The sequence below is a fragment of the Jaculus jaculus genome, chromosome 10 (genome assembly GCF_020740685.1).
Source record: "Jaculus jaculus isolate mJacJac1 chromosome 10, mJacJac1.mat.Y.cur, whole genome shotgun sequence".
Lineage (NCBI taxonomy): Eukaryota > Metazoa > Chordata > Mammalia > Rodentia > Dipodidae > Jaculus > Jaculus jaculus.
The window spans coordinates 102842905-102861737 of NC_059111.1; the positions used below are offsets into that span (position 1 = coordinate 102842905).

The window sequence follows — 18833 nt, forward strand, 5'->3', positions numbered from 1 at the left end:
GTGGTGAAGGCCCTGCTAGGAGGCAAAGGAGGGTGGTGCCAGTGAGATGGACGTGGACTCTGTGTGTCCTTCTAGGTGGGGGCAGACATATGTGGCTTTGCACTGGACACCTCTGAGGAGCTCTGCAGGCGCTGGATGCAGCTGGGGGCTTTCTATCCATTTTCCAGGAACCACAATGGCCAAGGCTACATGGTAAGGCTCCTGGGCAGTATAATCAGAGGAAATCTGGTATACAGTAAGACTGGATCTGTCTATCCACTCACCAAGGAATCTGCCGAGCCAGTCTTGCACCTGGTACTTCGTGCATGCTGCTTTGTGTCCCATCTCACAGCCTCTCATTCACCGCCACCATGGGGACTAGCTTTGTTTCTTTTCATTACTGGTTGCAAGTTTTTTTTTTTTTTTATTTTTGGTCTGGATTAATTACTTGGCTCAAGATTATGGAGACGTTTTAAATAAAGGTGTTGAGAAACAGCTTGATTATGACATACAGTCAAAGCTTAAATAGAAGGCTTAGAATTCCAGAATGAAGCTGGCTGTGGTGGCGTATAGCTGTGGTCTCACCTATAGGAGGAGGAGGCAAGTCCCAACTCTATCTCAAATATTCACCATTGGAAAGGTGTAGGTAGCCATCTGGTTATCCAGGAAATTTCCAGTGCATGTACGGCAGCAGCGGACGTGCAGCTTGCCCTTGCAAGGAAGCCGTGTTCTGTGTGAAAAAGCTTAAATACAATTGATGTCGTTCTTTGATACCTCCCAAATCAAAATATAAACTTCTGAAAATTTTCCCCCCACATAAGGTGAAATAAAATAAGATGAAGTGGTCAGACTCTAGAGGTTTTCTGTCCAACTTTGGTACAATTTACTTACATTGCTCGTTTTTGTAACAAGATGCAAATGAGAAAGCATTCCTCAATTGCAAACACAGTCTCTGAATGGAGCGATTCAAAAGCGTGGGTGATACAGGGTGAGCTGTCAGCTGCAATGGGCACCTACGATGTGAGATGGCCCTACTTTGCCCAGCTGTAGTGCTCAGAGGCAGCTTTCAGCCTAAGCCCCCCCCCCCACCCCAGCCTAAGACAGAAGGAAGTGCTTACTTGTACTGAATGGTGTCTGGGATTCTCCCAAGCCAAGCCACAGTTACAAACTTTTATTCCCTTCCAGGACCAGGATCCTGCCTCCTTTGGAGCTAACTCCTTGCTGCTGCAGTCTTCCAAGCACTACCTGAACATCCGCTACACTCTGCTGCCTTACCTCTACACGCTCTTCTTCCACGCCCACAGCCGGGGAGGCACGGTGGCCAGGCCCCTTCTGCACGAGTAAGTTCCTGCTCAGGAGTTCTGGTACTGCAACTAGGTGATGTTGATTGTGTCAGAACGTCAGAGAGCAAATTAAAACTACTCAATCATTTGTGTGTGTGTGTGTGTGTGTGTGTGTGTGTGTGTGTAACTGGAATATCCAGTATATGTAAAGCTATTTCCACTGAGGTAGTATTATAAAGGTATAATGTATATTGGAAGCAGGGTCTCACTCTAGCCCAGGCTGACCTGGAACCTTCTCTGCAGCCCAGTCTGGTCTGGAAATCCTACTGCAGCCTCTTGAGTGCTGTAAGTAAAGGTGTGTGCCACCACAGCTAGCTTTGTAAAAATATATTTAAGTATGGTAGCCTGCTCCGTTTTAGAGAGAGGAGAGGATTTGATTGAAGGTCATAAGACTTAAGAGTTTCTTTGTCTTGCTATCAACTAGCCCTGTATTTTATTATTTTATTTCATTTTTTCCTTTTTATTGACAGCTTTCATACTTTTTTAAAGTTTTTTTTTGTTTTATGTTTATTTATTTATTTGAAAGTGACAGACAGAGAAAGAGGCAGAGAAAGAGAGAGAGAGAGAGAGAATGGGCACGCCAGGGCCTCTAGCCACTGCAAATGAACTCCAGACGCATGTGCCCCCTTGTGCATCTGGCTAACATGGGTCCTGGGGAATCGAGCCTCGAACCGGGGTCCTTAGGCTTCACAGGCAAGCGCTTAACCGCTAAGCCATCTCTCCAGCCCACAGCTTTCATACTTAAAGAAAATAAACCATGATGATTCCCTCCCCTCTCCCATTTTCTCCTTCACAGATCTATACTCCATCATATCCCCTTCCCCTCTCTATTAGTCTCTCTTTTATTTTGATGTCAACATCTTTTCCTCCTGTTATGAGGGTCTTGTGAAGGTATTTCTAGGCACTGTGAGGTCATGGATATCAAGGCCAATTTTTGTCTGAATGATTGATTGCATTGTAAGCAGTCCTACCCTTCCTTTGGCTCTTATATTCTTTCCACCACCTCTTCCACAATGGACCCTGAGCATTGGAAGGTGTGATAGGGATGTTTTAGTGCTGAACATTCCTCCATCACGTCTTCTCAGCACTGTGGTGACTTTTGGATCATCCCAGTGGTCACCGCCATCTGAAAAGAGAAGCTTCTGTAACCAAAAGTGAGAGTAGCATTAACATATGGGTATGAATATTAAGTAAAGTGCCTCCAGGGAAGTTTGGTGAGCAAGATATATGCATTTAGCCAGACAAGAGCAGGCATTACACTCCTAATGCTCATGACCTCCTCCACTATAGGCTTTTGATTATGTTTTCAGTACCAGGCATGTGTTCCCTCCCATGGAGCAGGCCTCCAGTCCAATTAGAGAGCAGTTGGTTTCCCCCATAACAGACATGCCACTATTGCACCCATTGGCTTGTTTGGCCTGGCTGGCCAAACTTGAGGCTTGCAGTATCCACTGTTTTCATCACTGATTAGCCCTGTACTTTAGATGACTCATTTCAGTATATTATTGTACCAACTGGCAATCAAACTGAAGGCTCTTCCATGTATTAGACAAGGGCTCTGCTACACAGAGCTTTACTCTTAATGTAAAAGATAGGATCACTGAACTCTGGTGGTCTCTCCTGCAAAGTCTTGCGAGGCTGGGACTCTCTTGAAGCTCTGGGAAAAGCCTATAATTTGCAAGGCAGTAAGAATATCACAAAAAGGTCTCTGGAATTCCATAATTCTCATTTGCCAGCCAATGAGCATCTCTGACTGAACTCTGCAAGCAGATACTTAAGAGCCTTTCCTTGTTATAATACGATTATCCCCTTATGTGTGGCAGACAAGGCCCCCAGGTATATATCTGTACATACATACATACATACATACATATATGCACATACATACGTATGTGTGTATAGTTTTTGGGTATGTGTGCAATTTTTATTATCTCCTGGGAACACCTGCTAAAAATCACATTCTCGGGCTGGGGAGATGGCTTAGCTCTTAAGGCACTTGCCTGCAAAGCCTAAGGACCCAGGCTTGATTCTCCAGCACCCAGGTAAGCCAGATGCACAAGGTGACACGTGTGTCTAGAGTTCATTTGCAGTGGCTAGAGGTCTTGGCATGCCAACTCTCTCCCTGATAATTTCTCTCTCCCAAATAAATATATTAAAAATAGTATAAAACAGATTCTCAAAAATAAAAAAAAGTAAACTTTACATTGTCTGTTATGTTTTCTGATTAGACCCAGTTTTTCATTTTGTTTTTGGTGGTGGTGTGAGCATGGGGATACTGGGAATTAAGCTTCTACCTTTGCACATGCCAGGCAAGTGCTTTACCATATTAAACTATATACTCAATCTCTTACATTTTTTAAAAATACTTTTCTTTATTTATTAGAGAAGTGCAGGCATGGCAGAATCTCTTGCCTCTGCAAATGTACTGCAGACACAGGCACCACGCTGTGTGTTGGACTTTACGTAGGCACTGGGAATAGAACCCTGGCTGGAAGGTTTTGCAAGCAGGCAACTTTAATGAATGAGCCATTTCCCACCTCAAGCCTTTTTATTTCGACAGAAGATATAGCTAAGTGTCCTAGGCTGGCCTTGAACTTTCTCTGTAGCCCAGACAGGACTTGAACTTGTAATTTTCCTGACTCCAAATAGTTGGATTGTTGGCATATTCCACTAGGCCTAATCATAGGGCCTTCTTGATAGTAAGTTCAAGTTCTGAGGCACGTAGATTATTTTGCTTATGTTTTTTGAAAGGAAGATATAGAAAGTGGAATTATAGTCCAGAGCTGGAATAGGAACTTCTGGGGGAAAAACAGGAAGGTACATGGGCTCCGGAAAGTCATCTGTATGGATCAGAAACATTGTGTTTTTATTTTATTTTACTTTACTTTATTTTTTTAGTCAGCCTGCTGCTTTTTGGACAGATTACAAAGATCATATCCAGGAACGTTGGCTCACCTCCCACAACCTGTCTCTTTGCTCTTTAGGTTCTATGAGGACAGCAACACTTGGGACATCCACCGACAATTCCTTTGGGGCGCAGGCCTCCTCATCACTCCAGTTCTGGATGAGGCAAGTGTTCTCACAGAGACATGCTGGCGGCTTCTGCTTCTCTCCCCTCTCTTCCACACAAATCCTTCCCCTCCCCCCAACTGTTGTTTCTCCCCTATTCCACATAACCCTTCCCCCCAACTCTTCTCTCTCCCCTTTTTTACACCAATATCTCCCTCCACTCCTCTCTCCTCTTGCACACACATAATTTCTGACATCTGTGGCTATGTCACCTTTCAGAAGAGTGTCCTGGGGCTCTGGAAAGCAAGACCTCTGTTCCTTTCTAGAAGTGTTTCTTTCTTGACAAACCTCCCAAGCAGTGTAAAAGCACTCACTGGTGACTCTGGATTTGGGAGTGAGCCTGTGAGACTCATCAAGTAGTCATAGCTGGTCAACCCTGCTCTGAGACCTGAAGCCAGAGTGCAGTAGTGACCAGCATGCTCTTCAGAGTCAGACTGGGAAGGGGCGATTATCTTCTCCACCAACTGGACAGGATATGACGTGAGGAAGTTAGTTGACCTCCCATCCCAAAAGGTGAAATAATAAGAGTGCCTACCACATTGGGCTGTGGGGGAAATTACATGGGATAATTTGTGTAAAGCTGGAATCGTCCCTCTGGTATATGTCTCAGTATTATTAATTATTACCATTAGTATTCCTAACTGTCATTTCTCTCATTTGGAATTTCCTCGAGAAATGGCTGACGTCATGGTTTCTCTTATCTGTCTCAGAGAAAAGACAGAGAAAAAGCACAGTTCAACAGTCGAGAAAACCAAGGCCACGTCTGCCTTGCTGATTAATGTTGTGACGTTCCCTATGGAATGCTGTAAAATCCATTTTATCCTCTGAGAGGCTGAGTTGTGGGGACAATATTTTGTTTTCATTTTAGGGTGTCGAGAAAGTGTCGGCGTATGTGCCTGACGCCGTCTGGTATGATTACGAGACTGTAAGTATCTAAGACTTTTCTGTCACTCCTTAAGACATCGGGGCAGCTGCACAGACAGGAAACAGAACTACCAAGCATCCGCTGAGTAGTTTCCCTAAGTTCACAGTAAAGCCTGGATAGAGAGGGCCCTGTACTTATGATCAGGCATGAGAAATCTGAGAAAAATCCCTTCATTTACATTAGTCAGCCATAGGATAATCCAGTAGTAAGTCATGAACAAATACCAGAGTGCTCATGGGCTAATTGAGCTTGGTTAGAAATCAGATTCCTTGTTCAGAGCTCTTGCACATTTTAAGCAGGCATGTTCCAGATTGGCAAAAACGTTTTCACAAACCTCTAAACTGACCAGAAATTCAAAAAGGCTCCTAAATGTTTGCCTTCTATTGTCTGACTTCCCAAGTAGGAGTTGATTCGGCTATGTGGATAAGGGAGAGCACTAGAGAGAGCTCAGAATGTGAGGGGTCTCTGGAGGGTCCCCATACTCTCGGACCAACGTGTTGGTCTGTCTGCATCAGGGTGAGAAACTGAAATGGAGGAAGCAAAAAATCGAGATGGAACTTCCTGGAGACAAAATTGGACTTCACCTTCGAGGAGGCTACGTGTTCCCCACACAACAGCCAAGCACAACCACTACAGCCAGGTAGATAGCATGGCATGCTCATTAAGGAAAGGCTGACAAGGTTGGGCATTTTTGTGCCCATCTGTTGATCCAGGGTTTTTCACATGAAGTGTGAGGAAGAAGGAATACTGTGTGTGTGTGTGTGTGTGTGTGTGTGTGTGTGTGTGTGTGGTGCTGTGTGCTGTGTGGTGGTGGGTGGTGGTGTTGGTATATGTGTGCCTATAGATTTTCCTTGGCCTCTTGTCAAGAAACTGCTGGTCTGAAGCTCCACTGGATTGACTTTGAAAGACTTGAATCCTGTCCTTCCTGAACCCCTCTGAGAGAGCCGGGGTGGCCAGCCTGCCTCGTTCCTCAGGGCTGTTGTGGTTTCAGCGCTCAAAGCCTCATGTCTTGAGACGACTCAATTCTAGGCACACCTGGTCCGCGTTACCTGTCTGTCTTGGCCACCTCTTGACAGTTCTGCTTCTCATGTCTAGATTTGGACCCACTGTCTGTCCTCCTGTGACCTCAGCAGTCCTTTCTTTTTCTATAACTGAGCCATTTCCTTCTTGTGATTCAAACATGGCCTCAGGGCCAGACAGACTGGCTTAGTGGTTAAGGCACTTGCCTGAAAAGCCAAAGGACGTTGGTTTGGTTCCTCAGGACCCACGTAAGTCAGATGTACAAGGTGGTGCATGCATCTGGAGTTCATTTATGGTGGCTGGAGGCCCTGGCACACCCGTTCTTTCCCCTTTTCTTCTCTCTGTCGTCCTCTGCTTCATTCTTTCTTACAAATAAATAAAAATATTAAAAAAGGGCTCTAAAATAATTACCTTCTCCTGCAAACCTTAGCATGCTCACCCTTGTTGCTGCTCTTCCCAGTCCTCCTTCCTTTCCCGCTATCCCACGGTTGTAGTCTCCGTCTGTACCAGAGCTGCACACTTACATCATTGTGTTCCTGAAATTATTGGCTCATTTGATTTTAACATTCTGAGAGCAATTAAGTGCTAGACAACGATTTCTTCTTTGAACCTCCTTTTTATTTGAAGTTTTCAAATGATAGACATCTTTTATGAAAAACATACCTCAATCCAAAGCCAGGTTTTTTCTTTTTCTAATTTTCTCTAACTGTTCATCTTCAGACTGTTCACTGGTACCCAACCTATGTTTCCAAAGTGAGAATATGAACTTGTTGCTTCCCTGCTTGAAGTTTGAACTTCCTGAGTAGAGCACTCAAGAACAACACAGTGTGATTTTAGCATGAATTTAACAGCAATATCTCAGTATCTTAATAACCATACTGACAACGGGCTGGGGAGATGGCTCACGGCACTTGTGTAAGCACAAGGCCCTAAATCCAATCCCTATTACTGATATAAAAAGCCAGGTGTAGCCACGCATGCCCATAATCCCAATCCTGCAGGGAGCAGAGGCAAGACATTTGCCGAGGCTCACTGATCAGCTAACAAGACTGAAAACCCTATGGATCCTGTTTCAGGAAGAAACTGTCTCAGGGAAACAACACAAAAGGACAATAGAGGAGGAGAGCTGATGATCTCCTTTGGCTCTACATGTGTGTGCACGGGGCCCACACATCTTTACATGTATGTAGAACGTTGACATCAGCAATCTTGTGCAGAAGGCCACAGGTGCTGTGAATTAATGAGTGTAATATAGCCATATCCTGTCAAAAAGACAGCATTCCATAGCACTGTTCTCTCTCCTCTGGCTCTAATGCTCCTTCTGCCCCTGGTGCATCCTTCAAAAATCTGCTAAATTCAGATGCCATCTCCAACCCTTCCAGCAGCAGAGGAAGTGTGGCCACTTTCAAATTCCTGGTTTAACATTGTTACTTTTATTTTATTTTTTAATTTTGCTAGAGGATTTTCTCTTTCTACCTTATTATTATTAAACATTTCAATCAGAGTTATGTTTCACCTGATAATTTGATCAGCTGTAGTCTTCAGAGGAATATACATCTGTCGTTTCTTACTTCTGTTGAATTCTTAGGCTTATAGTAATACCAAGACACAATTGTAAACCTTCTTCCTCCAGAGGTGGTTTTTCTTCTCTGTGGTTGAATCCTGCGACTTTTGCCAACTTAGTATCTGTCATGCCAACCCCCTTCAAGGATGTGGATTGGAGGCTCATCTTGCCCAGCTTGGATCACCAGGAATAGTGGCCCTTTAAGCCTCTGCAAAGGGAAATTCTAGGTCGAGTTTGCTGGGCATCCATGCGATTAAGGCTCACTGTTTAGTTTTCCTCTTGCCTCTTCGGGCTGCTGGTTATATCCTCTGTTTCCTTGCAAACCTAAGATGTTTTAAAATAGTAACTAGTGCTGAAATTTATCTGTGATCAAGTAGTATTTCAGTAGGTGAGTTCTGGTAATCCAGCATACTTCTGGAAGTGTCATTAGAGACTCTTATGGTACGTAAACTTCTGTGCCCCTATCCTTTCCTGCTCTGATTATTTGGTGAACATGTCTAGTATTGCTGAAGATATGTGGCATCAAAGAGTGTGGGCTTGTGAGTTACTCATCTTTGTATCTCACAGGCTGATGAGTAATAGCAGATCAATTTCTGTACTGTAAAGGAGAGCAGGTGATTACATTGATATGGAACCTAGAGTATGAACTAAAAAGGAATACAATATGACCCATAAGGGCCTGTAAAGAGGAGCGTGGGATTGGGCGGTAGTCCAGAGGAGTGACAAGATGAAAACCAACCAAGTGAAATCCCTTTCTTTTTCTCTTCTTTTTCTACATCCTCTATTTCACCATTTCTATAATCTACCTGTCATAGATTATAAAGAACAGAATAACAATGTTTGGCTTTCCTCTCAAAACACAATAATAAGTAATCAAAGAAGGAAAGTGGCGTTATATAGATCGAACTTATTGCATGTGTTTGTTTCTGAGCAAAACAACCTTAGCAGAAGTGTGTTTCTTTCATCCTAGTTGACATTCTCTTGGGAATAGGATCTTGAAAATGGCCAGGCTAGTAGAACTACGGCCCAGGGCTTTTCTCCTCACATACTTTGTATTCTAGATAAAGTTCCAGTCACCGTTTGTATTGTAGCCACTGCAGTAATTCCAGAGCTGGCATTCTTGCCTTCTTCGTGGGCATTTATTGCTAACATTTGGCATATTCCATATCCTATTGATTATTGATGCTAGAGAAAGAAGGGCCTACCAATACTGCCTTTGTATTGGAAGAAAAACAGAGCATTCATGAAATTTACGCAAATGGCAAACGTCTTTGAGTCCTAAGGATATGTGTCTTATGTGAATCTTGTTTCCCACAGCCGGAAGAACCCACTTGGTCTCATTGTCGCCCTGGATGAGAACAACGAAGCCAAAGGAGAGCTGTTCTGGGATGATGGACAGACGAAGGGTGAGTGTGGCATAGAGAAGATTGTTGTTCCCAAACATGGATCTTTGACATTGGCCCTTCCCACCTGCTGGGAGTAATCTCACCAAGCACAGTAACAATGTCCCCTGAGATAAGAGCTCTGCTTCTGGTTCCTCTGTTCAAGGACAGTGAGGGATAAGCCACAGACAGGGGATGCATTTCTGTCTCTTGGAGTCCTCCCCAGGGGCAGAGATATCTCACAGACTGTCACCTTGTTGTGAATTTACCCATGGAAGACATTTTCATGACTGTTTCTGTAATTCATCTGTACCATGAATATCTTTTCCTAAAATCCTTAGGAACAAATATTAATGACATGAAAAATAGGCTCATGTCAGCAAGACTGTGAGCATGTACTTTCTAGTGACCTGCAGCTAAGCTGGCCATGCAGCCATGAAACCGTGCACTGAACTTATTTTTCTGGATCCAACATAGCAAAGTTGTGTGTGTGTGTGTGTGTGTGTGTTCCTAACTTAGGAAAATAGACATCATGAGATATCTGCCTTGGAAACACTTGGAAGGGGTACTTTCAACTTTACAGAATAAAGGAGAAGACAAAACAGTACACGGCCTTGGAAACTGCTCATAATTTTGTTGCTTTCAATATGTAGCTATTATAAAACTTATTTAAAGTAATTAGGAATAAATATAAATATAAAGATTGAACAATGAGTACACACATGTATTGTGCCATGATGATAATCTGCTAATGCATTACAACGTAGGGTGTACATTATCAACTCTCTCGAATATCTACCTTTTGGCAACTTCTCCCCATTTCCCTCCCTAGTGAGCCCCTGGTGACCTCTGTTCTATCTGCTGCTTATATGAGTTCAAATGCTTTGATTCCATACACAACTTTCTCTTTTGTTGTTTGACTCTTTCTTTTAGTAAATGATCCTGGTTAGTCTGTTTGTTACAATGCAAGCCCTTTTTTTTTTTTTTTGTGAGGTAAGGTCTCACTTTAGCTTAGGCTGACCTGGATTTCACTATGTAGCCTCAGGATGGCCACGAACTCATGGTGATTCTCCTACCTTTGCCTCCTGAGTATGGGATTAAAGGCGTGCACCACACACCTGGCTGCAAGCACTCTTGTATGGCTGAAGGGTATTCCACATGCCTATGCACCATAAGTCCTTTTCTCATGCATCTGTGGATGAATATTTCTGTTATTTAGCTATTGTGAAAAAATTGGTAGCTGACTTTATGTAAACGTTTAGGGAAAACACAGTGGAAGAGGGGTTCTTCAACATTGGCCTTGGCACTCTTTTACACACACACACACACACACACACACAGTACTGACGACAGGCAACCAAGCATAAAATAAATCCTCACAGGCCGGGTGGAAATGTGAATGTGTAAACCGTGATGGAAGACAGCACAGAAGTTCCTTAACATATTAAAACTAGAACTTGCCTATGATCTAGAAGTGAAAAGTATGCCATGGAGATACTTTCATTCTCATGTTCACTGAGGTATTATTCACAAAAGCAAAGGTGACAACACCGCTGAATTTTCTCCTGATGGATGTATGAAATAAAAAAGTTGTAATGCAAAATCATAGAAGCATATTTTCAGTCAGAAACAGAAGGAAGAGTCCGGTTTAATGAGAGGAGGTGAGATTTGTCTTCTGTGGTGGCCAGGCCAGTCTCATGTCTTTTTTCTCTTACAGATACCGTGGCCAGCAACATTTACATTTTATGTGAATTTTTTGCCACACAAGTGAGTAGCACTATATCTTTATGATTCTTGTGGGGTTTTGTCTGACCACTAGCACCTATGTGTTAGTGTATGTGTATAATTAGGTTTATAACTGTATAATTGTATGTGTATAAATATAATCTTATATTTGTAATATCATTTGCAGTTTTGAATATGAGTGAACACACTTCTATTTATGACTTAACTTCCAATATTTGCATCACTATGATTATCAAAATGAGGCAACGATATCAATAAAGGAGCTAGTATTTGTCTATGAAGGTTTCTAGCCTGTCTCTGTGTATTCTAATATCCCCCACTGAATTATTCAAATAAAATCGTACTCCATGTGCATGCATTGGTGGAGAAAGAGTGCAGGCATTTAGGGTACTGCTGGTCTAGGATGGAGCATTTGAGAACTAGAGAATCTCCATATCACAGGCTTTTCTTTAGGTTTAATTATGCTTACTCTTTTGCAGAATGCTTTGGATATCACTGTTTCAAAATCAACCTACAAGGATCCTAATAATCTAGCATTTCAGGAGATTAAAATCCTTGGGACCCAGGAAATTTACAATGTTACAGTGAAACAGAATGGTGTCGTTGGTCCAATGTCTCCTCAAGTCACCTATGATCCTAGCCTGAGGGTAAGAATTTGTTCTGTTGAGGAAGCTTTTCAGAAGTTTTCATGGCACCATAGTATTACTTCTTGCTAAGGTCACATGGATTCCTGAAAGACAGGAGCATTTCTGAGTCCTCATGGGGACGTCAGAATTTAGGGAAGGAAAGTCAAAATGTGGAGATGGTCTGAACAACCATGACTCCAATCTCTCCTTTGTAAAACTCTTTTCTGTTCCCCTCTCCCCAGTATTTGATTTTTCTCAAATTGGCTCTGCTTTTAGAAAAATAGTTTGGATGGACAATGGGAGAACAGAGCTTGGATGTGTAGGGTGGAATCAGTGGGCAAGGGATTGACAGTTGATGGCTGTTCAGAAAGGTGAGAGGGTAGAGACAGGAATCCCATGAGTGTAAAGTTACTCTCTTGAGACATACAATATACAGTCTTTCTCCCTAACATATCCCTTCTCAGGAAATACTTTATTAAAAAGCACTCGATCATTCTATACAATGAGTATTAACTGAGTTAGGTGGTGATTAGCAAGTAATATCTCGCAGATGTAATAAGATCTGCCCTATCATGGTTCCTGTTCTATTCCTCTGATTTTGTAATCCAGTGAAGAACCCTGTCCTCAGCTAACCCTGACCTGTGCTGAGGCCACCCAGAATCCAAGCTCCTGGGTCAGCATGGTTTGTGAGGACCTTCCAAATTTATGGGACTAGGTCAATTTAGGTTTCTACCAATGGCATACTGATGATGCTTGGCAATTTATCCCGATAACACATATTGAAGCAACATACACTATGAAGTTAGAAATAAATGTGTATATAGTTGGTTATGTTTAGGGAAAACTTCAGGCCATCTGAAGGAGGTACACGTGGGTCATTTGGGGCAAGTTGAATCCTGCTAGATATTGGAGGATCTTAGGTACCAAGTGAAGTCATAATTGATTTAATTCTTATGGGGTATAACAATAATCCTTGAGTGAAGGCCTTGGTTGTGGGAGTGGTGAGTGGGGATTGGCAGGACAGGGAAGGACAGAATGCCTTAGACTGGGAGGAGACTGAGCCAAAGGATGTTCCTTCCTAAAATGTGACAGTATTTCTCCAGATAATTGAATCCCTTAACTTATATAGCAAAGGCTATTTCAGACTCTTAAAATACAAGAAAAGCAGAAAACAATATTAAGTATTTAAAGTTTTGAGTGGGATTTGAAATAGACTTCAAATCTAAGTATCTGGGAAAAGATGAGGGTAGAATGTTGGTAATGAAAGGAGGTATAATGATGTTTTCTACTTTCCAATGTCTCAGTTGACAATCTGAGAACAAAAGAATTAAGCTAACTTGTCTAAGATTCCAGAGAAAGGGACGTAGAGGCCAAGCCACATATTCTGACTGCTCTATTCTCTAGGCACTCCATACCAAAGGGGAACATGACTTTGGGGAGTGGAGGACAAGAAGAATAGCTCAATTTGGGGAGAACGTTGCTGGCAAAAATAGAGGGCATGTGGCTCTATAAAGGAATGAATGAAGGTCATCTTAAAACAGATTTTACTTGACCTGTTTCTTCCTATGGTGTAATGTGGAAGATCTGGATTGAGTAATGGAATTTTCCATTACTACCAAACAGTCCCTACAACTCTCTTTGTGTGAATTACACTGAAATGCTGTGTATGTTGTTGAGTCTGATCTATTTAATTCTAGTGAAAACAAAACAAAACCCTTCAGATCTTACAAGGAAGTTGTCTTGAGGATGGTTTTCCTTGTGACTTCTCCCCTCTTACAGGTTGCCACTATCTCAAATATCAGTCTTCTACTGGGAGACGCATACACGGTGGAATGGCACATCAACATGAGGGATGAGGAGAAAATTGACTGTTACCCTGATGCGCATGGCGTTTCTGAAGCAGACTGCACTGCCCGTGGCTGTGTGTGGGAGGTAAAGATGCCAAAGACATTCACGTACTCTAAAATCTCCTAAGTATAGCCTACAGTTTCATGAACACAGCACCACCACCCGAGTATCTGTAAAACCCATGCAAAGGAAGAGCTTCAAATGAGCTTGATCTGGATGTGCAGGTGGTGGAGGTAAAAGTGGAATGTCTTAAATACATATACTGATTGGAAGTCAGGTGTTTAAATTTCTGCCACTTTCCAGTGATATATACATCTTTGTATTTACTAACTGTTGACTTTAATTTCCAGGCATCCACCACTGCTGGAGTCCCTCATTGCTACATTGTCAATGACCTGTACTCTGTCAGCAATATTCGATATGACTCACATGGGGCCACAGCTGACATCTCCTTGAAGGCTTCTCTTTATAGCAATGCCTTCCCCTCCACACCTGTGAACCCCCTTCGCCTGCAAGTGACCTACCACCAGAATGAAATGCTGCAGTTCAAGGTAAACATTCTATGGATAATAAGGTATAGATGGGTCCATTTTCAGTTTTAGGTTCCAGAACCTTGAAACAAGTTTAGTGTTTCAATTTCCATGCTCCAGTAGTCTAGAGTCATTATCCTAACCCTGAGAGCTATGGTAGCATAGTGAGACCTGTCCTAATTCGAATTTTGAAAAAAAAAAATCAGTGTGTCTACTTGAAGGAAAATGGTTGGAACAAGAAGCAGAAGCATGGGAGGAAACTGAGGGGAAGGTGGGGCATTTATGGATGACCTTGGAATAGGTGCAGGAAAGGTGGTGGAGGAACAGCGGATGTGTTTGAGACTGACAGGTTAAAATGACAGGATCTGGTCATAGATAGCAAGTAGGATATGAGAGAGAGGGAGAGAGAGAGAGGGAGAGGCCTGAGGAATGATTGACTACCATGCTCCTAGCTGGCATGTGTATATAGATGGTGGTAATGTTAGTTTTAACAAGGAAGCTAAACAGGTTTGAGCATGGATGGTAGAAGATGAGAAGACCAGGTTGGGATGCTGAATTGGAGGCGTCTGTGAAAAAGCCTTCAATGTGCAGTGATATGGTTTCCTTCCATATTTTATTTACATCTAGGAACTAGGCATGAACTAACAATTCTCAGGAGCTTCTTTAAGCTAGGAATTTGTCCTTTCAGCTTGGTAGTATCGAACTCCTCCCTAGACTAGTAGATAGTACGTTCTCCAGTGTTTTTGAGAGAGTTCATGACAGGCAGAGTGGCTTTGCCTAAAGAGTTCCTCAGAATCTGGTCTCAACCAGGACTGGAGTGCTACATCATCTAGTGTCATAGTCTTCTACACAAGGTCCTCACTGGGGTGAACTCGATTGGGTTTCTAGCCTTACTGCATGCCTACTAACCACTTAACTGTACAGTAATTCTCTACAAAATATTTATGCCTCTCTTAGCCCACCTTAACATCTGGGACCTTTATGTTTCTTTACTAGAAAGACTTGCTTTCATTTCTGTGCTTGGTTTGCTGTTACAAATCTCTCAAGACTCAGCCTGTGTTTCTCCCATGAAACCATGGTGATCTCAAAAGTTTCTCCTTCCCTGTAGTCTCACAGTCAGTCTGCTTAGTTCACATTCGCTGCGCTGATTTCCTGTCTCCTCTTTCCTGTTAGCCTGTGAGCATTTCATAATAATAACCCAGATCTATTCCACTCATATGCCCATTGCCTAGTACAGTATCAACAGTAACATAATGGATCTTCAATCAATTTATATTTCATTTCCAGCAAGGATGTCCATGATTAAAACATATTTATTTACTTGTGTACGGGCGTGTGTGCTATTGTGCTCATGTGGCGGTCAGGGGACAACTTGAGATGTGCTCTACTTTCTTTGAAACATCACCTCTTGCCAATGCAAACAAATTGCCCGACTGTAAATGACTGTCAAATTAGCTGGTGTGTGAGCTTCACATGTTCCTGGCCTCACCTCCCATTGTCTTAGGCATATTGGGATCACAGGTGCATGTGCTACCTTGTGTCCAGCTTTACGAGGTTGCTGGGGGATTGGACTCAGGCCAAACAATCTCCTCCAGCTCTGCATGATATGTTTGTTTATCATAAAAAGTTCATTTTCTTCAGTTTTACAGTTTTCAGGTCCTCAATGCTCTCATACACACACCCCCAAAGTAAGTTCATATATTCACAAATATCAGCTTCAGGATCCTTTTTCAAGTTGGCACCAGTGTCAAAAGGAACTGTTATAGAACCATTAATGATGAGAGGAAAATAATTTGATCTAGCCATTACACATCACATTGTTTTTGATATGTTAATGAAACCCCAAGTATTGTGAGAATGGAGGAGGCAAAGCCCCCAGGAGGCAGATTCTCTGTGGAGCATGCTGAGACCTCATGCTGAGGGCAGACATCTCAGATACTGTACTTGCCTGAACTGTTTTTCACTGACAGTAATTATACGCATTTAAAGCACTGCTGCAATAGTTAGAGATGCTTGCACATTGTAAATTGATCATTCAATATATTTAGATTATCTGTTATCACAATCATCTGTATTTGGTATAACATTCAAGCCTTCACACATTGTAGTTTTGAAGTATATACTATATTGTTAACTATAATCACCATCTGTATGATAGACAAAATGCCAGAAGTCATAGGCTTTATCTCCGCCTTTACCTAAAACCAATTTCCTCTGGCCTAGATTTATGATCCCAACAACAAACGCTATGAAGTCCCAGTCCCTCTCAATGTCCCCAGTGCTCCATCCGGCACCCCTGACAGCCGGCTCTACGATGTCCTCATCAAGAAGAATCTGTTTGGCATTGAAATTCGCCGAAAGAGTACAGGCTCCGTGATGTAAGTGGCTCTTGGTCTGTTTTGGAATTGCTGCTTTCCTAAGTATTCCTTAGGAAATTTGCCTTGGAGATAGCCTCGCTGAAAGCATCATGCTATTTCCAGACTCCTGAGAAGGTTGCTTTCTTCAGGTCTGTTCTTAGAAGTCTTTAGCACCCTAAGAATGATTACTTAAGCCATCCTGATAGGAGTAAATACAAGTCATATTCCTAGGATTCCTTCTGAATATGGGGTACTGTGGTCACAGACTGGTGAAGTGTCTTGTCTCATGAAAGTGAAGATAGTTTACATTACAATGTAAAAAGAAGGTGATACACTGACCATTGCCCTGGGGGAATAAAAGTGGGTAAATCAATTTGCTGCCTTTGACATAGCTGTGTCTCAGTAGATCTGTAAACGAAGACAGTGACATCTGAGACAGAACCTAGACAAAGAGACAGAGTCCTGTAAGGAACTCTGGGAGAAGGCTCCTTTGCAATAGGGGGACTGTCAGCAGAAGAAGCCGGGAACAGGAGGCGTGTTGGGATATTAAGCAATAGAGAAACTCCACAGAGATGAGTGAGGGGGTGAGGATGGGAGACAAAGCTGGGCTATGGGAAGCTAGGTGGGCAAAACAGTCCTGACGGCTTCGTGGGGTGTGTTCATAGAAAGAATATGAGCAAGTGCACTATAGGGTGCGGCCACTCTTCCCCCACAGCCCTGGAGGCATGCAGGAAGCAGACCACCAGGTGGGCAGGATGGGTTAGGAGTGGTCAGAGTCAGTGGATTGGTATTGTAGAGAAGACAGTGAAGGGAAGCAGGGATGGAGTGACGGAGAAGGGAGGTCTTTAGCAAGGCCATTTGTGGTTATTTCAATCAAGTAGCTTGAGGAAGATGCTCGGGTTCTGGGGTTGGGAACAGGATCCAGGGTTCTGTGGTCCTCGCAGAAGCTGATCCTTGGCGCACGTTCCTTCTCCTGCTGCAGCTGGGACTCTCAGCTCCTGGGCTTCACCTTCAACGACATGTTCATCCGCATCTCCACCCGCCTGCCCTCCACCTACATCTACGGCTTTGGGGAGAATGAGCACAGGACCTTTAGGCAAGACCTGAACTGGCACACGTGGGGCATGTTTTCCAGGGACGAGCCCCCAGGGGTAAGGACAGAGCCCTGGGCGGGGGGTTCGTCCTCCCTCCACCTCACCGTGGGTCCTCATGCTTCCTCCCCAGACTGCACTTGACCAGCACGTTCTGCTCTCAGATGAGGAGGCCGTTCTCAGGCTCCTTGTTTCTGACGTCTTTCTCCGAGGAGGCTGGACCTAGTTTCCAGACTCATTTCTGTTGAGTGTCTTTCTCCACACACAGTCTTCTAACCTCTTCTGTCTTGTCCCATGACTCTCAGTACAAGAAGAATTCCTATGGTGTCCATCCCTACTACCTGGGGCTGGAGGAGGATGGCAGTGCCCACGGAGTCCTCCTGCTGAACAGCAATGCCATGGGTAGGACACACCTCCACCTCATGTGACTATGCCAATAATTCTTGTTTAACTTCATAATGTATTGGTCCTAGCTGCCCCTAATGCCAAAATTGTCATCTATACCTTTTTTTTTTTTTTTTTTTTTTGCAATAATCACCTAAAAATAAGTAGTAAAATCAAGCCAGTCTGTGGTCATGGAGCTCAGCTAGTGGGAGATAGCTATATAAATTGATGTAATTTCAAACTGTAGGTTATAGCCCTCACTTTATGAGAATGAAGGTGTGAAAAATGTTTCTGCGGTATACAGGAAAGGTATGAAATGTAATGGGTCTGGAAAACCATGTAGGTAAAAACTGGTGAACTATAAATAAGATCCATATTGGTGTTAAGAATACTTTATCTAGTGCAACCAAATGGAAACTGGTTTTGATAACATATAATGTTTATCTAAGATGTTGGGGAAAGTAGGATATGTACATGAATGAAGCACTTTTATCAGTTCTTGTGAAACATAACCTATTTTGACTCAAAATTGTAATAATAAATGTGAAGTGCAGAATGGTGAAACCTATGCTAAATTTGTAAAGCATAGCCCAGTGGAGACACTCAAGGTTGGTTCCTGGAGAAGTCATTTACCTTTCTCAGTTCCGTGTGGGTCTAGCATCCCCTATCTGCTCTCAGCAGTCTGCAACGGAAGAGAGAGATGGTTGAGATTTTAGGGTCCATTCCTCAGCCTGAAGATTTATAGCTTGGGTTGCATTTCGTTTGCTTTCACAGATGTGACCTTTCAGCCCCTGCCTGCCCTGACGTACCGTACCATAGGGGGAGTTCTGGACTTTTATGTGTTCCTGGGGCCAACTCCGGAGCTTGTGACCCAGCAGTACACAGAGGTAGGAAGGAGTTCATTCGGTTATCAAATATTAACATCACACATTCCATGTTTTAAATCCTGTATTTATCACTCACACGACA

At 43.0% G+C, this 18833-nt stretch overlaps 1 protein-coding gene across 1 annotated transcript in view; it reads left to right on the forward strand.

Moving 5' to 3' along the window:
* Mgam (maltase-glucoamylase) overlaps positions 1 to 18833 on the forward strand; it is a 256817-nt gene that overhangs the window by 40298 nt on the left and 197686 nt on the right. Inside the window, exons 17-30 of the mRNA XM_045160081.1 lie at positions 76 to 192; positions 1165 to 1319; positions 4307 to 4391; positions 5260 to 5316; positions 5832 to 5956; positions 9218 to 9306; positions 11000 to 11049; positions 11508 to 11675; positions 13434 to 13586; positions 13853 to 14053; positions 16256 to 16410; positions 17372 to 17540; positions 17786 to 17882; positions 18639 to 18751. Coding sequence (XP_045016016.1) covers positions 76 to 192; positions 1165 to 1319; positions 4307 to 4391; positions 5260 to 5316; positions 5832 to 5956; positions 9218 to 9306; positions 11000 to 11049; positions 11508 to 11675; positions 13434 to 13586; positions 13853 to 14053; positions 16256 to 16410; positions 17372 to 17540; positions 17786 to 17882; positions 18639 to 18751 — 1734 coding nt within the window. The remainder of the gene's footprint in view (positions 1 to 75; positions 193 to 1164; positions 1320 to 4306; positions 4392 to 5259; positions 5317 to 5831; positions 5957 to 9217; positions 9307 to 10999; positions 11050 to 11507; positions 11676 to 13433; positions 13587 to 13852; positions 14054 to 16255; positions 16411 to 17371; positions 17541 to 17785; positions 17883 to 18638; positions 18752 to 18833) is intronic.